This window comes from Carya illinoinensis, chromosome 10 (assembly GCF_018687715.1).
Source record: "Carya illinoinensis cultivar Pawnee chromosome 10, C.illinoinensisPawnee_v1, whole genome shotgun sequence".
In the NCBI taxonomy this organism is placed as follows: Eukaryota; Viridiplantae; Streptophyta; class Magnoliopsida; order Fagales; family Juglandaceae; genus Carya; species Carya illinoinensis.
Window position 1 is genome coordinate 3089032 of NC_056761.1, and position 15923 is coordinate 3104954.

The following is a 15923-nucleotide window of genomic DNA, read 5'->3' on the forward strand; positions in this document are numbered from 1 at the left end:
AAGGTTTCCTTCACTTCAAAGAGGGTTAGTGAGAGGTGTGATGTGTCCCCGGATCAACTCTTTTGCACTGTCGAGTGTCGAACACAACCCAACTCACGGTCTCACAAATTCATATAACCCAGATCGACTCTTTTGGGGGGCGAATCAATCTTACCTTGGCAGGTTGTATAACACGTTTCGGTTTACTCTGTAACATCATGACAAGGACATGGAGTCTTTCCTGTTGATTGATTAGCTTTTGTTAAGAATTTTTGTATATGTTTTGTGAGATAACAACAGACAGGATCTGATATTTTGCCCCTGGACATTGTGCTTGGTATTACCTTAAAGCATATTGTGCTTGGTATTATCTTAAAGCATCTGGTATTTTGTACAGTGTCGGGAGTTTCCCTTGGATATTATGCTTGGTATTACCTTAAAGCATATTATGCTTGGTATCATCTTAAAGGATCTGGTATTTTGTACAGTATCAAGAGTATGCCCCTGGATAATTTATACAGCTCACTATATATCCCTTGGGTTTATTGAAATTTTTTTAAAAAATAAATTAAAAATGTGGAAAAAAATCTAAAATTTGTGTCTTTCTTCTTTTTGTGTTTTTTAGAACTATTTTGTTATATTAATTTTTAATCTTTTTTAATAAGTCATGCGGCACCACACTATAGTGTCACATCAGGAGCAAAATAAATGGTATAAATTAGAGGCAAAGTAGCGTTACCCCTTCAGTTATCCCAAAAATATAAAAAATGTCGTCAACTTAATAACGAACTTGAGGTCAGGTTTTGTTATAAAGCCTCCTACACCACACTTGTTTTAGTTTTTTTTAAATTTTTTATTCCTACTAGACTAATTGAGTTCTTCTAATTATCATCCATACATTACATACTTGTTAAGGGAAAAATTTAAAATAAGTGTAGATATAAGGATGATGAGTAAAATTTTTCTATCAGAAATGACCTTCCTCTAACTCCAAAGGGTTGGTCTAAGTGGTGAAGACCTTGGTTTTATCACTCCCTTCAAAATTCAAGATTCAACCTCTAATTGGTGCAAATAATCTTTTGGGCACAGCCCCTGAAATGCAAGTGTAACCAGTTCCGTATAGGGAAACTGGTGCGATGCATAGAACCAAGGTTTACTCTACAGAGGTGGGTCCGAAAGGCCCTGCCTTTGAGAGTTTGCCGACATAAAATAAAAAATAAAAAAATGACCTTCCACTGACAATGAATACATATTCGTCCCTTCAAACGCACATTGCCTGCGTTGCATCCCCGTGTCTCCAGTACAAAAACGTAAATTTGTTGTCTAGCATCTTCCTCACCTCTTAAGAGCAACGGGAATCCCCTCGAGCATCCAAGAGGGAATAGTCGTCAAATTATTTTATTATTAGGGCATTGCGTCCAGGTCCAACACCAATGTAATGGATAGGTAAACCAACAAGTTCTTCTATCCTCTCTACATATTTACGTGCAGCCAATGGGAGGTCAGCATAGTTTCTGATAGAAGAAATATCACTCTTCCATCCAGGCAATACTTCATATTCCACCTACACAAAATAACACAACTCATGAAGAGTCCCCATAAATTCAGAAACAACCAAAGAGTAGATGAATTATTTTAGAGAAGTCAGGCAATCAAATATCAGTTAGCACGATTTAAGAAGACACAAATATCCGCCCTTTTCTGTGTCCTAAACAATGCTTTTAGGCCTTGAGGAGGTGAGGGCAGGGTGGTCTGAATGCGGTAAGATGACAAAATAAAAACAAAAACAAAATACCTTCCCTCACGAGGCCTAGTATCCTTGACTGTCTTATCTATATACACTTTCAACGTAGTATTGAGGACCAAAAGGATGGCTCTTATAACCAAGTACCTAAACATATCCCAAACTTTCAAATTCAAAAAGGTGGGCTGGAGTGGGGAACTTGCCTTCAATTGCTCAAGAAGATGAAGATCTCCAGGGAATGATTTAATCGGTGTGCCATCAATGTGTTTATATGCAATCCCCAACTGAATTTCAGGAAGATCCGACAAAACATCAAGTTTGGTGAGATTTAAAGATGAGAAGCCATTGATCTGGCAACAGTATTTCAGAGCTACTAAATCAAGCCAACCACAACGTCGTGGCCGACCTGTAGTAGTGCCAAACTCCTGACCGGCAAACCTGAGGAGGTCACCACCTTGACCCAAGATTTCAGTAGGGAAAGGGCCAGAACCAACTCTTGTAGTGTAGGCTTTTACCTGCACAAGTTAAGTTCAAGTTAGGAACCTCAATCTGCCATGTCAAATTTTTTCTTTTTCCTTTATCTATTTCATGAGCAATACTATATAGAAGAGTGTTTCCACGAGATTCATATAAAAATTCAGAGTTGAACACAACCTAAGAACATTTACGACTCCACTTGCAAGGAAAAGAGGAAATAATCCCCAAGTATGGATAGCAACCAGCAGTAAATTAGCTACTCACCACTCCAATTAGATCACCTACTGCTCTTGGAGCAATGCCAAGACCAGTGCAAATCCCACCAGCTGATGGGCTGGAAGAAGTCACAAAAGGATAAGTTCCAAAGTCAATATCTAGCATGGTTGCCTGACCACCTTCAACTAAAATCTTCTTCTTCTCTGAGATTGCTTCATTCATAACATGCACAGTATCAGCAATGAAGGGCTCCAATCTCTCAGCAAATCTCTTGTATCTTTCAACCTCTTCCCTAAGAGTTTCCGGGCCATAGTTAAAACCTTGGAATCTTGCAGCTGCATCTGACAATAACAGATCAAGCTTTTCAGGAAACGTGTCCATGTGCCTCAGGTCACTTACTCTAATGCCATTCCGAATAACCTTGTTTGAGTAACATGGTCCATTGCCTCTCTTAGTTGTGCCAATAAAAGATTTAGCAAGCTCAGACTCTCTAAGCCCATCCACCACTTGATGGAAGTCGAATAACAGGTGAGCACGATCAGAAACCATTATCCTTCCCTCACAGGGAACCCCATTCGATTCCAGGCCATCAATTTCTTTAAACAGTCCTGGTAGATGCACCACAACTCCATTCCCAATAACACAAAGAGTCTCCTCATTAAGGATACCTGAGGGGACCAGGTGAAGGGAAAACTTCGTTCCCTTTGCATTGTAGATAGTATGTCCTGCATTAGCTCCACCCTAACATTAAAAAATAAAAAATATTGCTAAAAGGTTTCGGACCCAAAACAATAGCAATTAAACGTAAACTGGATGAAACCACCAAATTTTGGCCAGCCAATTAAACCTCGATTAGAAGCATGTGAATTATTTGAAGCAGGGTGTCCCAAAAAGAAAAACTCAAAAATACCATATCATACCGACTAACTTGATTTAAAAACCAGATATACTTAATAAGTGACTTTGAACCAACTGAAATGGTTAGTAGGGTATGTTCCGCCGAACATCATCAGCAACGTAAGAAAGCAAACATAATATATATATATATATATATATATATATATATATATATAATTGAAAAAAAAAAATAACCTCAACAAATACTTGGTAGTTCCTGTAAGCAGCATCGTGCGCTCTGCTTAGGTAAATTCGGTTATCTATGCTCGATACGGTCAAATATAGAAGTTGGGTCCCAACATATGAAGTAAATAGGTTGGAGCAATTTGCTGAGCATCGAGCAGAATTTTCATCGGCGAAGAGGGTTCCAAAAATTGATTCAAAACCCTTCGAAGATCATCTTAAAGACTGATAGTACATTCAGACTTATTTGGATGATTAGTCACCACTGCAACAAATCTTCTCTCTGTTTGGTCCATCTCTAAGCTGAACGGCTCAGTGATAAACTCTTTGGCCAATCATTGTGCAGAGGAAATAGTAAAGTTTGAACCTTTACGCTGAACAATCGCATACGCAGTTTTCATTTTTCTAGCGCCACAACATTTGGGTGTATTCAGTTATTATTCAATCACCAAATCCAGTATAGAAACCCATACTAATATACACCGATATGTGCATATGCATATGTAACCACGTGTATGTGCGAGTGTACCTGACAACGAGCAACGATGTCGAAGTGCTGGGCCAAGATGTCGACGAGTTTACCTTTGCCTTCGTCGCCCCACTGGCAACCCAAGACGCCGGATACCTGACTCAGCGACCAGATGCGGCTCTGTGGCCCCTGGGCATTGGTCGACTCGGCCATGCGTAGAGACGCTGAGGCCACCGGGGAAGAACAGTAGACGACGCTTGGTCGGCGAGCGGGAATATGCCTGTGGTGTACCCCCATTAACGCCACTGGGCCCGTGACGGGGTTGGAATCGAGTACGAGAGAAGAGAAGTTCATGGTGATCAGCGCAGAGAGGCAAAGAAAGGGAGACGAGAGAGCGACTCCCAAGAGTGAGTTCGAAGATTAATGCAGGAAAAATTCTATTTGACTCATTGGATGATTATTTCTCGCTGATACATATGTCAGTAGAATAAAAATAAAATAATAATATAAAAATTATTTATATATTAATCAGTTTAATAATTATAAAATTTAAAATTTAACTTTTAAAAAAATTGATAAAATAATTATTGTATATAAAATTACAAATAAAACTGCAGCTATTTATAGTACTACTCTGACTGATTGAGTATATAAATACAAATAACTTCATATTTGCTAGTTATTTTTATATTTATAATCAATTATTTCAATTCCATAAAAATATCAAAGAAACATTCCTAATTCTAGATATGCTATTTAAATCCTTATGATTATGAAGATATATACAAAACTTATTTGTCAAAATATAAAGATAAAGTTATAATGCATAATATAAATAATTTAGTCTAAATTAAATAATTTGTGAAAAAAACTAAATTTGTTTGGAAAATAAATAAGCTGTGATTGAATATATTCAATAGAATAAAATACTTTAAGCAGATATTGGATGAAAATATATCTATTCATCTTGCTTACCTTTTGAGGGTATATATATCTCATTAAGATATGTCAATTTATAAATTTATTATTATAAAATATTTTTATGACTAAAGTATTTCTTTTTCATTACTCTCATACTGTTGGTTGACACAATAAATGAATATATTATTTATCAAAAATTTTATGTACATTCACTTTTACGTATTTTTTATACATTTTATTAATATAACGACAAATCTACAAAGGAAATTTTTATTTTTTTTAAAAAAAAAACGCATTGTTGTCGCGCCAAAAAGATCACTATATTTAAATTTTCTTTAATATAAAACTACGGTCAGAAGAAATCCAGAAGGGATAGGGGAAACTCGAGGTCCCAAGAAAAGATAAGATACTTGTCTGATAACACCGTAGATATCAAAATTAACTGTAGCATTTCTTCAATCACTTCACAATTTTTCTTCCATAAAAAGTCAATACAAACAAGAAATGAGCAAAACAGTTATCGATTTTTTGTCTTATTCATTGTTTCCTGAGTATAATGAGCCAGAACAAGAATGCATCTATGAATCTGGCATGAATACTTTTACTCCAAAAAGGAAGAAGAAGGAGAAAAAATTTAGAAGGTGCTGGACTCTGGTTAGAAATTGGTTTTAGAATGGAATTCCAATCAGAGAACTTGGCTTGTAGACACTGTCCAGCTGGCTGCTCCCATCTGTCCAGGCTTTTGAGGTACTTCTTTCTTTTGAACCCTCCAGCAGCAGCAGTCTCTTAAAAATGAACAAATCTCTTCAGTCGGTTCCTATCAAACATTCTCTAGGTAACCCAAAGTCTTTTTCTACATGAATATGTTGTCTCCAAGGATCATTATGTAACTTGTAATGCAGAACCTTGTTAAGACAAGAAAAATAGGTCAGCAGGTTCAGATAGAGACAGGCAAACACACACAGATGAATGTGTACAGGAAACATATTTGATTATGTTGCAAAACTCAAGTTTCTAAATGTCCTAAATTACATACAAGTCATCTTTGTATTTGTAATAGGATCCAAGTATACCTGTATAAACGTGGCAAAAACATCATCTTCAATTAATCGCAAGAACTCAACTGCCCAATCCTCAACGTGGCCAAAAACAGTTTTTTGCCTCTCAGCTTCGAGCATAATAGAATCACGATATAAGAACCTCAGCCAGATTTTCCGTACATTGGCCAGCATGTATTCTATTTTTGTTTCATTGAATCCCTAAAGGAAGCAAGAGGGAACCCATTAGTCAACTTAACTGCTAACCTTCACTTTATTGTTTCCCAATCTGAATTTCAAATCTAAATACTTGAATGAAATTACCCGGAGTATCTTTATCAAATTTGGAATTTCATCTTCACTTATCCGAACAGCAAAGCTCCCATAGTTGAGCACATTCTCATATGGCAGGAAAATCCCATCCTACACATGTAAAAGCAAAAAAATACTTTAATAAGGCCATCCATATTTCTAATTTAATATCTTGTTTGAGCCTTTTGGAACTCAGACTATCAGTGACAAACGAAACCAAACTCATTACTAGATGTAGCTGTTACATGACTACCAAATTGATGGAAAAGCAAGATGCAGAACCGCAATACCTGGATGACCACAGGAATGCACCCTTGCAGAATGCTATCTTCCATTCGACCGCTCCAACCATCTCCAGGAAATACCCCACAGAAAACAGAACTGGCTAAATCCTCATGATAACGTTCAGAGCGTAGTGGTGTTACAATCACATCTTCTGCGTGCTGTTTCCCAAGCTTTCCTTTCTTGTCAGGACTTGATCCAAACTCTTCTGCTATTTTCTGTCTGATACCCATGCTATACCTGCACACACACACATACACACATATCACTATTATATTTACTATCTTCTGAAAATATGTACTTTAGTAACCGTTTGCAAAACTGGAAATTCAACCAGCCAAAACAATGACCATGTAGACCACTCAAAGCTTGCTCGTCAAACACAGAGCAGAAAGTTGGGGGGGGGGGGGGGGGGAAGAGACTGGTTCTTGCTCTCCTAATTCAGGAAGACGGAAATTGGCAACCCAAATAAGGCATAGTGTTTCAGTCTCTGTTTAAAGCTATCTTCAAGGGTGTATTAACAATTTTTAAACCCTTGAATCCCCTGGAGGTGAATTAGAGTTGGAAGTAGGCACTCATTCCTCACATTGGGAATAGTTTCAAATAGGAGGGGCTCTCAAACATCATTACAAAAATCCCCTATAAGGTTGGAGTTGGAAATTTAGTTGAAACTCTACTGTGGTTTGATCCTCTTGTTTGATTGAATTTTAGGGTGTTTGATTATGAACCTTGTAACTTCCTTCTTCTACCATCACCGTTTTAGTGTTTATTTTGAATTAATTGATAAGTAGGCTAATTATAGTGGTTTACACAACAGTTCCTCTAGTACAAGTGTCAAAGACAAGAAGACCATTGCTTTGGACTCCATCCATCTTTCCAAATGCAGTATTTTAAGGGAGAAAAGAACAAAATTTCCATTTTTTTACTCTCTGGAAAGGTTGGCTACATATCATTTAAGACCAGTTGGCCAATTTGAAAGCATTCAAACAACTCTCCAGTAAACTTACGAAGCTTCTAGCCTTCCGTTTGGGTAAGCTGGTCCTAGATTCCCATTGAAATAGAACAGTGTCTTTCGCTTCTCTCGGGGCCTGTAAATGAATCATTGAAGTGCTCATTTTCACTTGAATAAATGGAAAATTCCAAATGTCTGCATTGTTAAATCAGTCCAAACAACTGGGGCAACAAAGATAAGACAATTCTTTCATTGAAATTTGTACCTTGCCCAAAGTTTTGCACTTAATGGAATACCATCAGGGCGTTTCCAAGCAGGAAGCACAAGGTCTTTCTCAGGTTCAAAGCATGGGTGGCTGCCTCTTCGACTGGAAGGAATGCTATCCCAGTTGTCAAACCTATAGGCTGTTGTTGAATGGTTATGCTTTGAGTTTGTGTTACCCCAGTGAACCAACATCATGCTACTCCATATCTCCTTGGGGGCATAGCAAGCACCTTCATCCCAGGAAAGAAACTGCCTTCAGATATAAAAGTGACTTCATTAGCTTGAACTGAATAGTACTCTAATCACAAGCAAAAGACAAACTGCATTCGCTTTCTCCAGCTTTCTCCACACTGACAATACATGATTTTTGTATTTACAACATACCCAAATATGGTCTCTTCCTAATGAGCGATTCCAGTAAGGATATTGCTCAACGATGTGTTCATAAGCCTTCTTATAAAATTCCAGTGTGAAAGAGCTCCTCAAACCCATATGTTCCTGAAAGTGCAAGTCATATTCACTTACAATGGGAACCACACATACAAGTGAACCAAACCCAAATATACAAAGCAAACGTACAATATCATTAACACACACCCATAAACCTTGCCGATCTTGGATTCTTGGTTAGGTAGTAAATGAAGGTAAATAGAAGGTATAACAAAACTCCTAAGAAGAGATCAAAATCCTATGCTATGATCAAATTACCATTTACAAGCATCAGGAAATGTTAAAAGTCATTTCGAAATTAGAAAAGACAGGGATTGGGAAGTGTGCATCATCCATCACTGATAAAGATTTATGTCAAAAGGCCTACCAAAGCACAATAAGCATTCACATGTACATACATACAAGTAGAGACAAAAATGAAAAGACAGATAAGTGCCTGCAACATATGCAACAGCCACATAAGTGTACCTGCATGCTCAAGTGAGGAGCATCATCAGCACGAGTTATTATGCACGCATCAAGGACAGGAACAAAGAAAAAATCTGCTTCTTCACCGTTCAATGTTCGATGTGAACTGGCTAAGATACTTTCATAAAGTGCCATCTGGAAGCATATAGGATTATGGCATAAAAATAAAATAAAAAATTTAGATAATTCTAAGCATTTGAAGTTGACTAGTCTGAATCTCAGTTTAAATATACCTGGGCTCCGTACAGCTGATCTGTCCACAATGTTGCATTCTTGTCATCATATATTCTGTTTACACACTCGAACTTAAAATGGCGTCCCTACAACACCCAACGAATCAAGAAGCATAAAAAACTTGATGGTGGCATTGGTCAAGGAATACAAAATTAGAGCTGATTCTGACCTCAAGGAGAAGACTGTTGAAACCTGGAGGCAAGTCATAAACATAAATAAGGGGCCTTTTCTTTTTCACCACTGCATTGAGATTGACAACCTTCGCTGTAAGGTGTGCATCATCAGCAACATCAATATGAGCTGGTCGAAGCCACTGAGGCCAATCTCTGACAGAAGATACAACAGATGGAATGCTGCAATCTATTCCATACCATCCATTGTCACACTGAGATGTATTCTAGATTTAGTTTAGGCATTTAAGAATGAAAAATCAGAGAACAGAAAAGCACACAGCAACAAAGGTAATATAGGTTAACCCAAATATTAGAACTTACATGGTCATAGAAATTGGACATTAATTAAATTTCCATTAAAATCAAATTAAATGACTTCTCATGTGTGTATTATTTTTTTCTATTAAGATAGTTAACTAATTTGTGGATAGTTCTCAAAATGTACCGATATCATCAGGATTGTGAATACCTCCTGTCTAACTTATACTCTTATTCCCACTCACTTCTTCAGCATGCAGATGGAAAAGATGGTTGACCAAGCTTTCTCCTCCCTAAAGCATATCAGACAACAGAGATGATGTACACAAAATCAAAACATTACCTGACAAAATCCACCACGGCACCGCCCATGCCCAGAGCATTGGTTAATACAAGTACATAGAACGGGCACTTCACAGAATTGCCCCCAGAGACCATCATATTTGCAGTCACATTCCTCTTTGAATTGAACCTTGTTAGAATATGCTTCAGTTGGGTCAACGTTACACCATCCTGGTTTGCTACCGTTGGTTGTAAAAATATTATCTAGGTCAGCTTTCGTCCAATCAATCAGTTTGGGAGCATCAGGTTCAGAAGATAAGCTGAAATGGATGGAAGGAAATTGTAACCCATTCAATATTTTTGCAACCAATGGGATTTTCCAATAAAATCTTTGGTGAAGAATTTGACTACACTTACTTCACTTTAAACCCACAAGCCTCTGGCACCGGACGATTTGGGTATTTTGTGCCTTCCCCGCAGAAGCACATTGCCCTTCTTGTATCACAGTAAGCGGGGCATATTGAGACAACCCATCGCCCATATGGTTGTTCTGGTGATGGTGGGAAATTGCAATCCAACTGCAGTCTTTCAGAGCACCCCTCTCCTGTCGAACCATCAGACATTATATAGCCGATAGCAACAGGGTTGATCAGATAGGAACATTAACTTTGATTCTGGGTTGGGGAAAACTGAAGCACATCCTATATTTAAGACCAAGTGACTAGGATTTTTATTGATTTTTGATTTTTTTTTTTTTTGGGGGGGGGGGAGGGGGGTGGGGGCTTGGGGGGGGAGGTGGAAAATTTACTCTTAGAATACAAAAGAATTTTATTTCACTGGAAATGCAGCTTAAATTTAAATTTGAAGATGGAAACATAGATTGTAGATAAAAGGGAGGGGGAAAAAGACACACACAAAGATGCATTCAAAAGATGGGAACCAAAAGAATGTAACTATCGTAATGCTGTTTGAATAAGTTTCTTCTTGGTGGTTCAGAAAACGCCCATCCATTGGTGCTAAACAACAAATGTGACAAAATGATGATGGACTAGAATCAAAAGCTACACACCTTAATCAAGATTTTAAATCTAAAAGAAGGGGAAAACAACTTGAAAGCTACCGATGGAAGAAACTAAACCTCGCAATAATTTCAACAGTGCAAAACGAATGTTAAGAAATATCACAGGTCTTCATCTTAATGTCATGTTCATTTACAAGGACCATGTATATATGTATGAACCAAATCGATATATCCTAGTATTTGTGCCATAAAGGTTCTAATCTTCGACTACTAAGTTAAAACATTACAGGGATGAAAAAATTGACCATGCACTCACGTAAAGCAAACCATGATATTGATATGTTTTTGAAATTGACTTGAACAGAAATCTATCCATAGATTCTGTTGCTTTAACACTGGTACACTTAATATCATTGTGGTATTTCACAAAGTATATCATAAAAGTCCACTAAAAATCATACTTTCTGACTATAAGGGTAATAAGTTGGAATAGCACCCTTTTCTATTTGCCGTTTCTCAATCAATTTGTAATAAAATGAAATAAGGGAAAATTTTCATACTGACCACTATATCCATGAAAGCACCGACATTGACCTAATTCACGATTACAAACGCCTTGACCACTACAGCCATTTTTGCAGTTAATGCCACCTATTATCTGCAACAAGAATAATTAGTTACAAGGAAAAATATGCTTCCAAAGTGGAATTCACATTGATCTCACCTATAATACCATAAATTCTAAATGGCTGCACAAACACACAGGCAAGGTATTGGATACAAAGTAAACACTTCAACACAATAAACAAAAAGGCAAATTAACTCCGACTGAAAAATCATTTCCAATCACCTCGGCAATGCTTATTTCCTGGGTAATCGAATTACAACCAGAAAGCCACTGCCCAATCTCAGCTTTCCATTGTGCATCATGATAGATATCTCCCTTGTGCAAGTCAGCTGGAAACCTATGATCTAAATCAGCGGTCACCCTTAGATCTTCCCTAACATGGTTGGTTGTTGCTTCAGAAGATCCATTAATTGGGACACAAGCGTTCTGAGTTTCCCTGAAGTAATCAAAAGAAGGTCCGAAGGGAAACAGGAATAGATGAACTACTGAAACCAATGCCACAATAGAAGCAATTGCTGCTGCCAAAGACCATGAGCATTTCCACTTCTGGATAGATAACATGTCTGAAAAGTTTATTTCGTGATAAACCCAGTACTATCTGTGGAGAATTTACACAAAGAGATCTTCCTTCTTCATTCTCAATCTCTATATTATTACCTAGAAGACAGAAGCTAATCAGCCCTAAGACAGACAGATAAAGTTTACACGCACATACAAAGTCACACACAAAAATCTACTTTCTATTATTACTATTAGTCCAAAAATGGTATGCTAGACGACATTAAAATGTTGATGCTTCCTACCAAACCCGCTCTATGCATAATGTGCAACATAATATATATATAAACACTGAACGGAAAACTCCGATCAAAATAATGATAAACCGGTCCAAAATTCAAAGAATAAATTAACTCCTATTGCAAAAATCTCATTGAAATCGTAGAATGACCTAAACCCACGAGGGCCACGATCCCGGATCATAACGTAGATTAACATACACTGGAGCTGAGCTAAAGCCAGTCATTACTAGTATGCAACGGGTAACCCCATGAATGAAGAAATTTCACACCAAGACGTTGATATTTTAAAGGGAGAACCGCAATGGATCAAATAACAGTGAAAAATACAAAATGAAACCAACAAAACATCATAATTAGACCAAAAAACTAATGCAAGGGACTGACTTTGAGTAAGTTCTGGCAACTAGAGACCATTACCAACCTTTTATCCTATGACGGATTCCGAAAGTGAAGGACCCAAATGTGAATCAGAATATTCAAGGCAAGAGAAGTAAACGAAACTTGAAAATAACTCAATGACAGATCGAAATTATAACTAGAGAGAGATTTCCAATCTGGCCAAGCAAAACCCAGATTAAACAATGTCGAAGCAAGAGATTGCAATTTTGGGAAAATGTTATCTGAGAATGGTGAAGAGAGAAGCTCAAACCAAAGCAAAAGCCGCCAAGGTTGTCGCTGAAAGGATTGAACTGAGGGAATAAAATTATAAAACAGAACAGAACTGGAACTTTTCCTTAAGATTACTGTTGTTTACCCTTTCATTCACAATGTACTGCCTGTACACGGTTGGACGTAATAGTTTAATTGTTAGTTACAAGCCACCGTACGGCTTCCTTAGTGAATTAGTCAATTGTGTAAACAGTAAACAATTCAATGGTTAATAAACTTATAATTCTGGTTAGAATTCTCGTATGAAAATTTTGAATTTTAAGGTTAAATATTAAAATATTATTATTATTTTGAGATTTAAAAAAATTAAAAAAAAATTAAATTATTTATTATATTTTGTACGAAAATTTAAAAAAATTATAATGATGAGATGAGAATTCTATGTTTGAAATAAAAAATTCAAATGGCCAAACAGTAGCTTAAGATAGTTGAACAAAATATTTTGAGTGTTGTTTCGTAAAATCTATAAAAATTAATGCATAAATTAACGTGATTTTATATAATATATTAGATTTATTTAATAAAAAATAATTTTATAATTTAACGTATCACATCAAATTATATTAATTTATAAATTTATTTTTATGAAATTTTTTTATAGATAAAATAATTCTCAAAAAATAGAAAATAAATATATATAATGTAGAATTGATAAAGTAAAATAAATACATCGAGAAAGGTTTCCATGTTCTCCTTTTCTTTCTTAGCATATAGGGATTTATTTTTTGAAGACGTCTCCTTCAAACAAATAAGTAAACAAACAAAAGTTTTTATGAATTTATTTTCTTATCCTAAATTGACAAGGTCTTCAAGACTTGGAATTGGACTTTTGAATATTGTTACTCAAAAGTTGCAAAACATATTGACTGGTGCTTGAACCTACAACATCTTTCAATCACTATCTTCTTACATTGAGATGTCAAGGTTAAATTATAATTAAATCTTCATATTTTTTAAAAAAATATTTACCTAAGAATGAGATAATTATGAGTTGAGAAGTATCTTTTTGTATATTCCTAATGAGTAGAGAAAAATAAAATATTATCTTGTATTTTTCTTATTTTAAGGAAAAAAATTATATTTGCAATCGTGGATATGCAAACGTCATGCAATCTCTTTGAAAAAAGTGAGTAAATATAGAATCCACATAAAATTAAATAAAAAAAAAAAAACTAATTTTTCAAGAATGTTCAAAATGATTACGCAGCTTTTACTCACTCTACAATTATATCTAACATTACTCTTTTATTAAATATATCAGTTATGGATACTTGATAGATTCAACATCTGACCATTGTCCAAAGTTTGCAAGAATTTATTCCAAATTATAGTTATATATTTTGTAAAAGTGGGATGGAATTATGATTTTTGTGAAAAATATATGTATATATGCAAGTGCATATATATTATCGAAACACTATCATCATAGTTTTGAATTAGAATTGTATCTCAAATTATCAAAATCGACAAATTATATTTTAAATTATTATAATTTTGACAAATTATGTGTGATTATTAAGAGTAGACACTCATTCTGATCAAACCATGATTTCAAGTGGCAAAAAATAAAATTGGTGAAAACTTGTTGGGCAGGATAATGTTATTTAGTCATATTTCATTGAATTATTGAATGTACACATTGAACTCGAAAAATGACATATCGATCAACTCGCTCACTCCTTTAGACATATGTAGGCCACACACTTATAACCACCGTCGAATGCAAAGCTGCACTGTCCCATGTCCAATTGACTCCCTACTCCCTACATAATTTTTTGCAGAAGATAAGTTACACGCAAACATCATAAAATCTTAACTTCATGCTGACATGTGTCGATAATAATAATATTTCATCTCATTTTATCTTATTATTATAATTTTTTTAAATTCTTATATAAAAAATAATAAACAGTTCAATTTTTATAAATTTTAAAATAATAATAATATTTTATTTAATTTTAAATTTTATTTTAACTCATTCCATTTCAACTAACTCTTCAAACCGAACTTAAAAACAGAAAACTAACAGATTGAATTAGCTAGACTCACTTTTCAAACCGAACTTGAAAACAGAAAACTAACAGATACAATTAGCTAGCGTTGTAGACTAGGTAAATGTCAACGAGCCTGGCTAGAGAAAGGAAAACTACCTGGGTGATGATACCCTAACCACCCGACTACCAACCATGAATGATGTGGCCATCTTTAGAGCATTGGCAAATGCAAGTGCAAATTATAGAGGAATATGGTTAAAAACCCTCCGCATTGGCTCAGCATAACAAAAAAGTTTTACATATCAACTACAATAAATCTTAGGTATTCTCCATTTATGGCTAGCTACTGTACAAGGATCATATATTATTTTATCTTAAAAATATAAATCTTAAACCACAATTCTATCTTGAGTAGAAGAAATATTGACGTCATTGTATATGTAATTGTTGGGTGAATAGTTGTTAAAATATATTTATTGAATAATTAGGTTAAGAGAAAAAATAATTGAAAAATAATAATTTTATTTTTTAATAAAGTTATTAATTAATATATGAAGTGTATTAGTAAAATATTAAAAAAATTATCAAATATAATTCAAATAATTATTATTATAATATTATTTAGAGTTTAAGATAACTAATCTAACTAAAAATCTATATTATAGCTAAAAGGGCATATTGAAATTTTATTTTAGACTTGACAATGACTAGACTATTGTCAATGCTCTTAAAATGGTTAAAAGAGAATTCCTTTGAAAGACAGAATTTTGTTTAAAATCTTCTCTTAACTAACAATCAATGAAGATTATTACTATTTTAAAGCTCTACAACACACTCTGCGTACATAGCATAATTTAGTTTTAAAAATGAATATTAAAATTCAAATCTTATAAATTAAATTTTACCATTTAAATGACGACGTGTATATCACCAACTTGAAAATAGAATAACTCATCAACCAAACTTATCAAATTCTGCCACAAAATTCAACTTGTTCTCCATCTTCTCGGCAATACACAGTAAAATCCAGCTTCTCAATCAACTGATAAGGACTCGGCAAACGAAAAAAACAGAAACAAAAACAAAAAATACTAATACCCAGTAAAACAACAGAAAAAGAATGAAAACAAAGAATCTTATTTTTTGATTCGGGGTATTGTTTACATTGAGACAACTAGAAAAAAATTGAAAAAAAAAAAGAAGAAGAAGCTGC

General features: G+C 35.0%; 2 protein-coding genes across 3 annotated transcripts; both read right to left on the minus strand.

Moving 5' to 3' along the window:
* Positions 1 to 1015: 1015 nt before the first annotated feature.
* On the minus strand, positions 1016 to 4405 carry LOC122279553 (adenylosuccinate synthetase 2, chloroplastic-like). Its single transcript, XM_043090247.1, has 4 exons — positions 4026 to 4405; positions 2465 to 3157; positions 1927 to 2238; positions 1016 to 1543 (listed from the first exon to the last, which is right to left on the minus strand). Exons 1-4 carry the CDS (start codon positions 4317 to 4319, stop codon positions 1373 to 1375), a joined length of 1470 nt encoding a protein of 489 aa, XP_042946181.1. The 5' UTR covers positions 4320 to 4405; the 3' UTR covers positions 1016 to 1372.
* A 911-nt stretch (positions 4406 to 5316) lies between these two features.
* LOC122279877 lies at positions 5317 to 12802 on the minus strand. Of its 2 annotated transcripts, none has more exons than XM_043090763.1 (15): positions 12469 to 12802; positions 11470 to 11904; positions 11184 to 11277; positions 10016 to 10202; positions 9660 to 9918; positions 9055 to 9270; positions 8885 to 8971; positions 8652 to 8786; positions 8118 to 8231; positions 7735 to 7982; positions 7525 to 7605; positions 6526 to 6757; positions 6248 to 6346; positions 5960 to 6145; positions 5317 to 5791 (listed from the first exon to the last, which is right to left on the minus strand). In XM_043090763.1, exons 2-15 carry the CDS (start codon positions 11806 to 11808, stop codon positions 5693 to 5695), a joined length of 2376 nt encoding a protein of 791 aa, XP_042946697.1. In that variant the 5' UTR covers positions 11809 to 11904; positions 12469 to 12802; the 3' UTR covers positions 5317 to 5692. The 2 variants fall into 2 exon arrangements, with proteins under 2 accessions (XP_042946697.1, XP_042946698.1); XM_043090764.1 differs by having other exon boundaries at positions 11470 to 11918.
* Positions 12803 to 15923: the final 3121 nt, after the last annotated feature.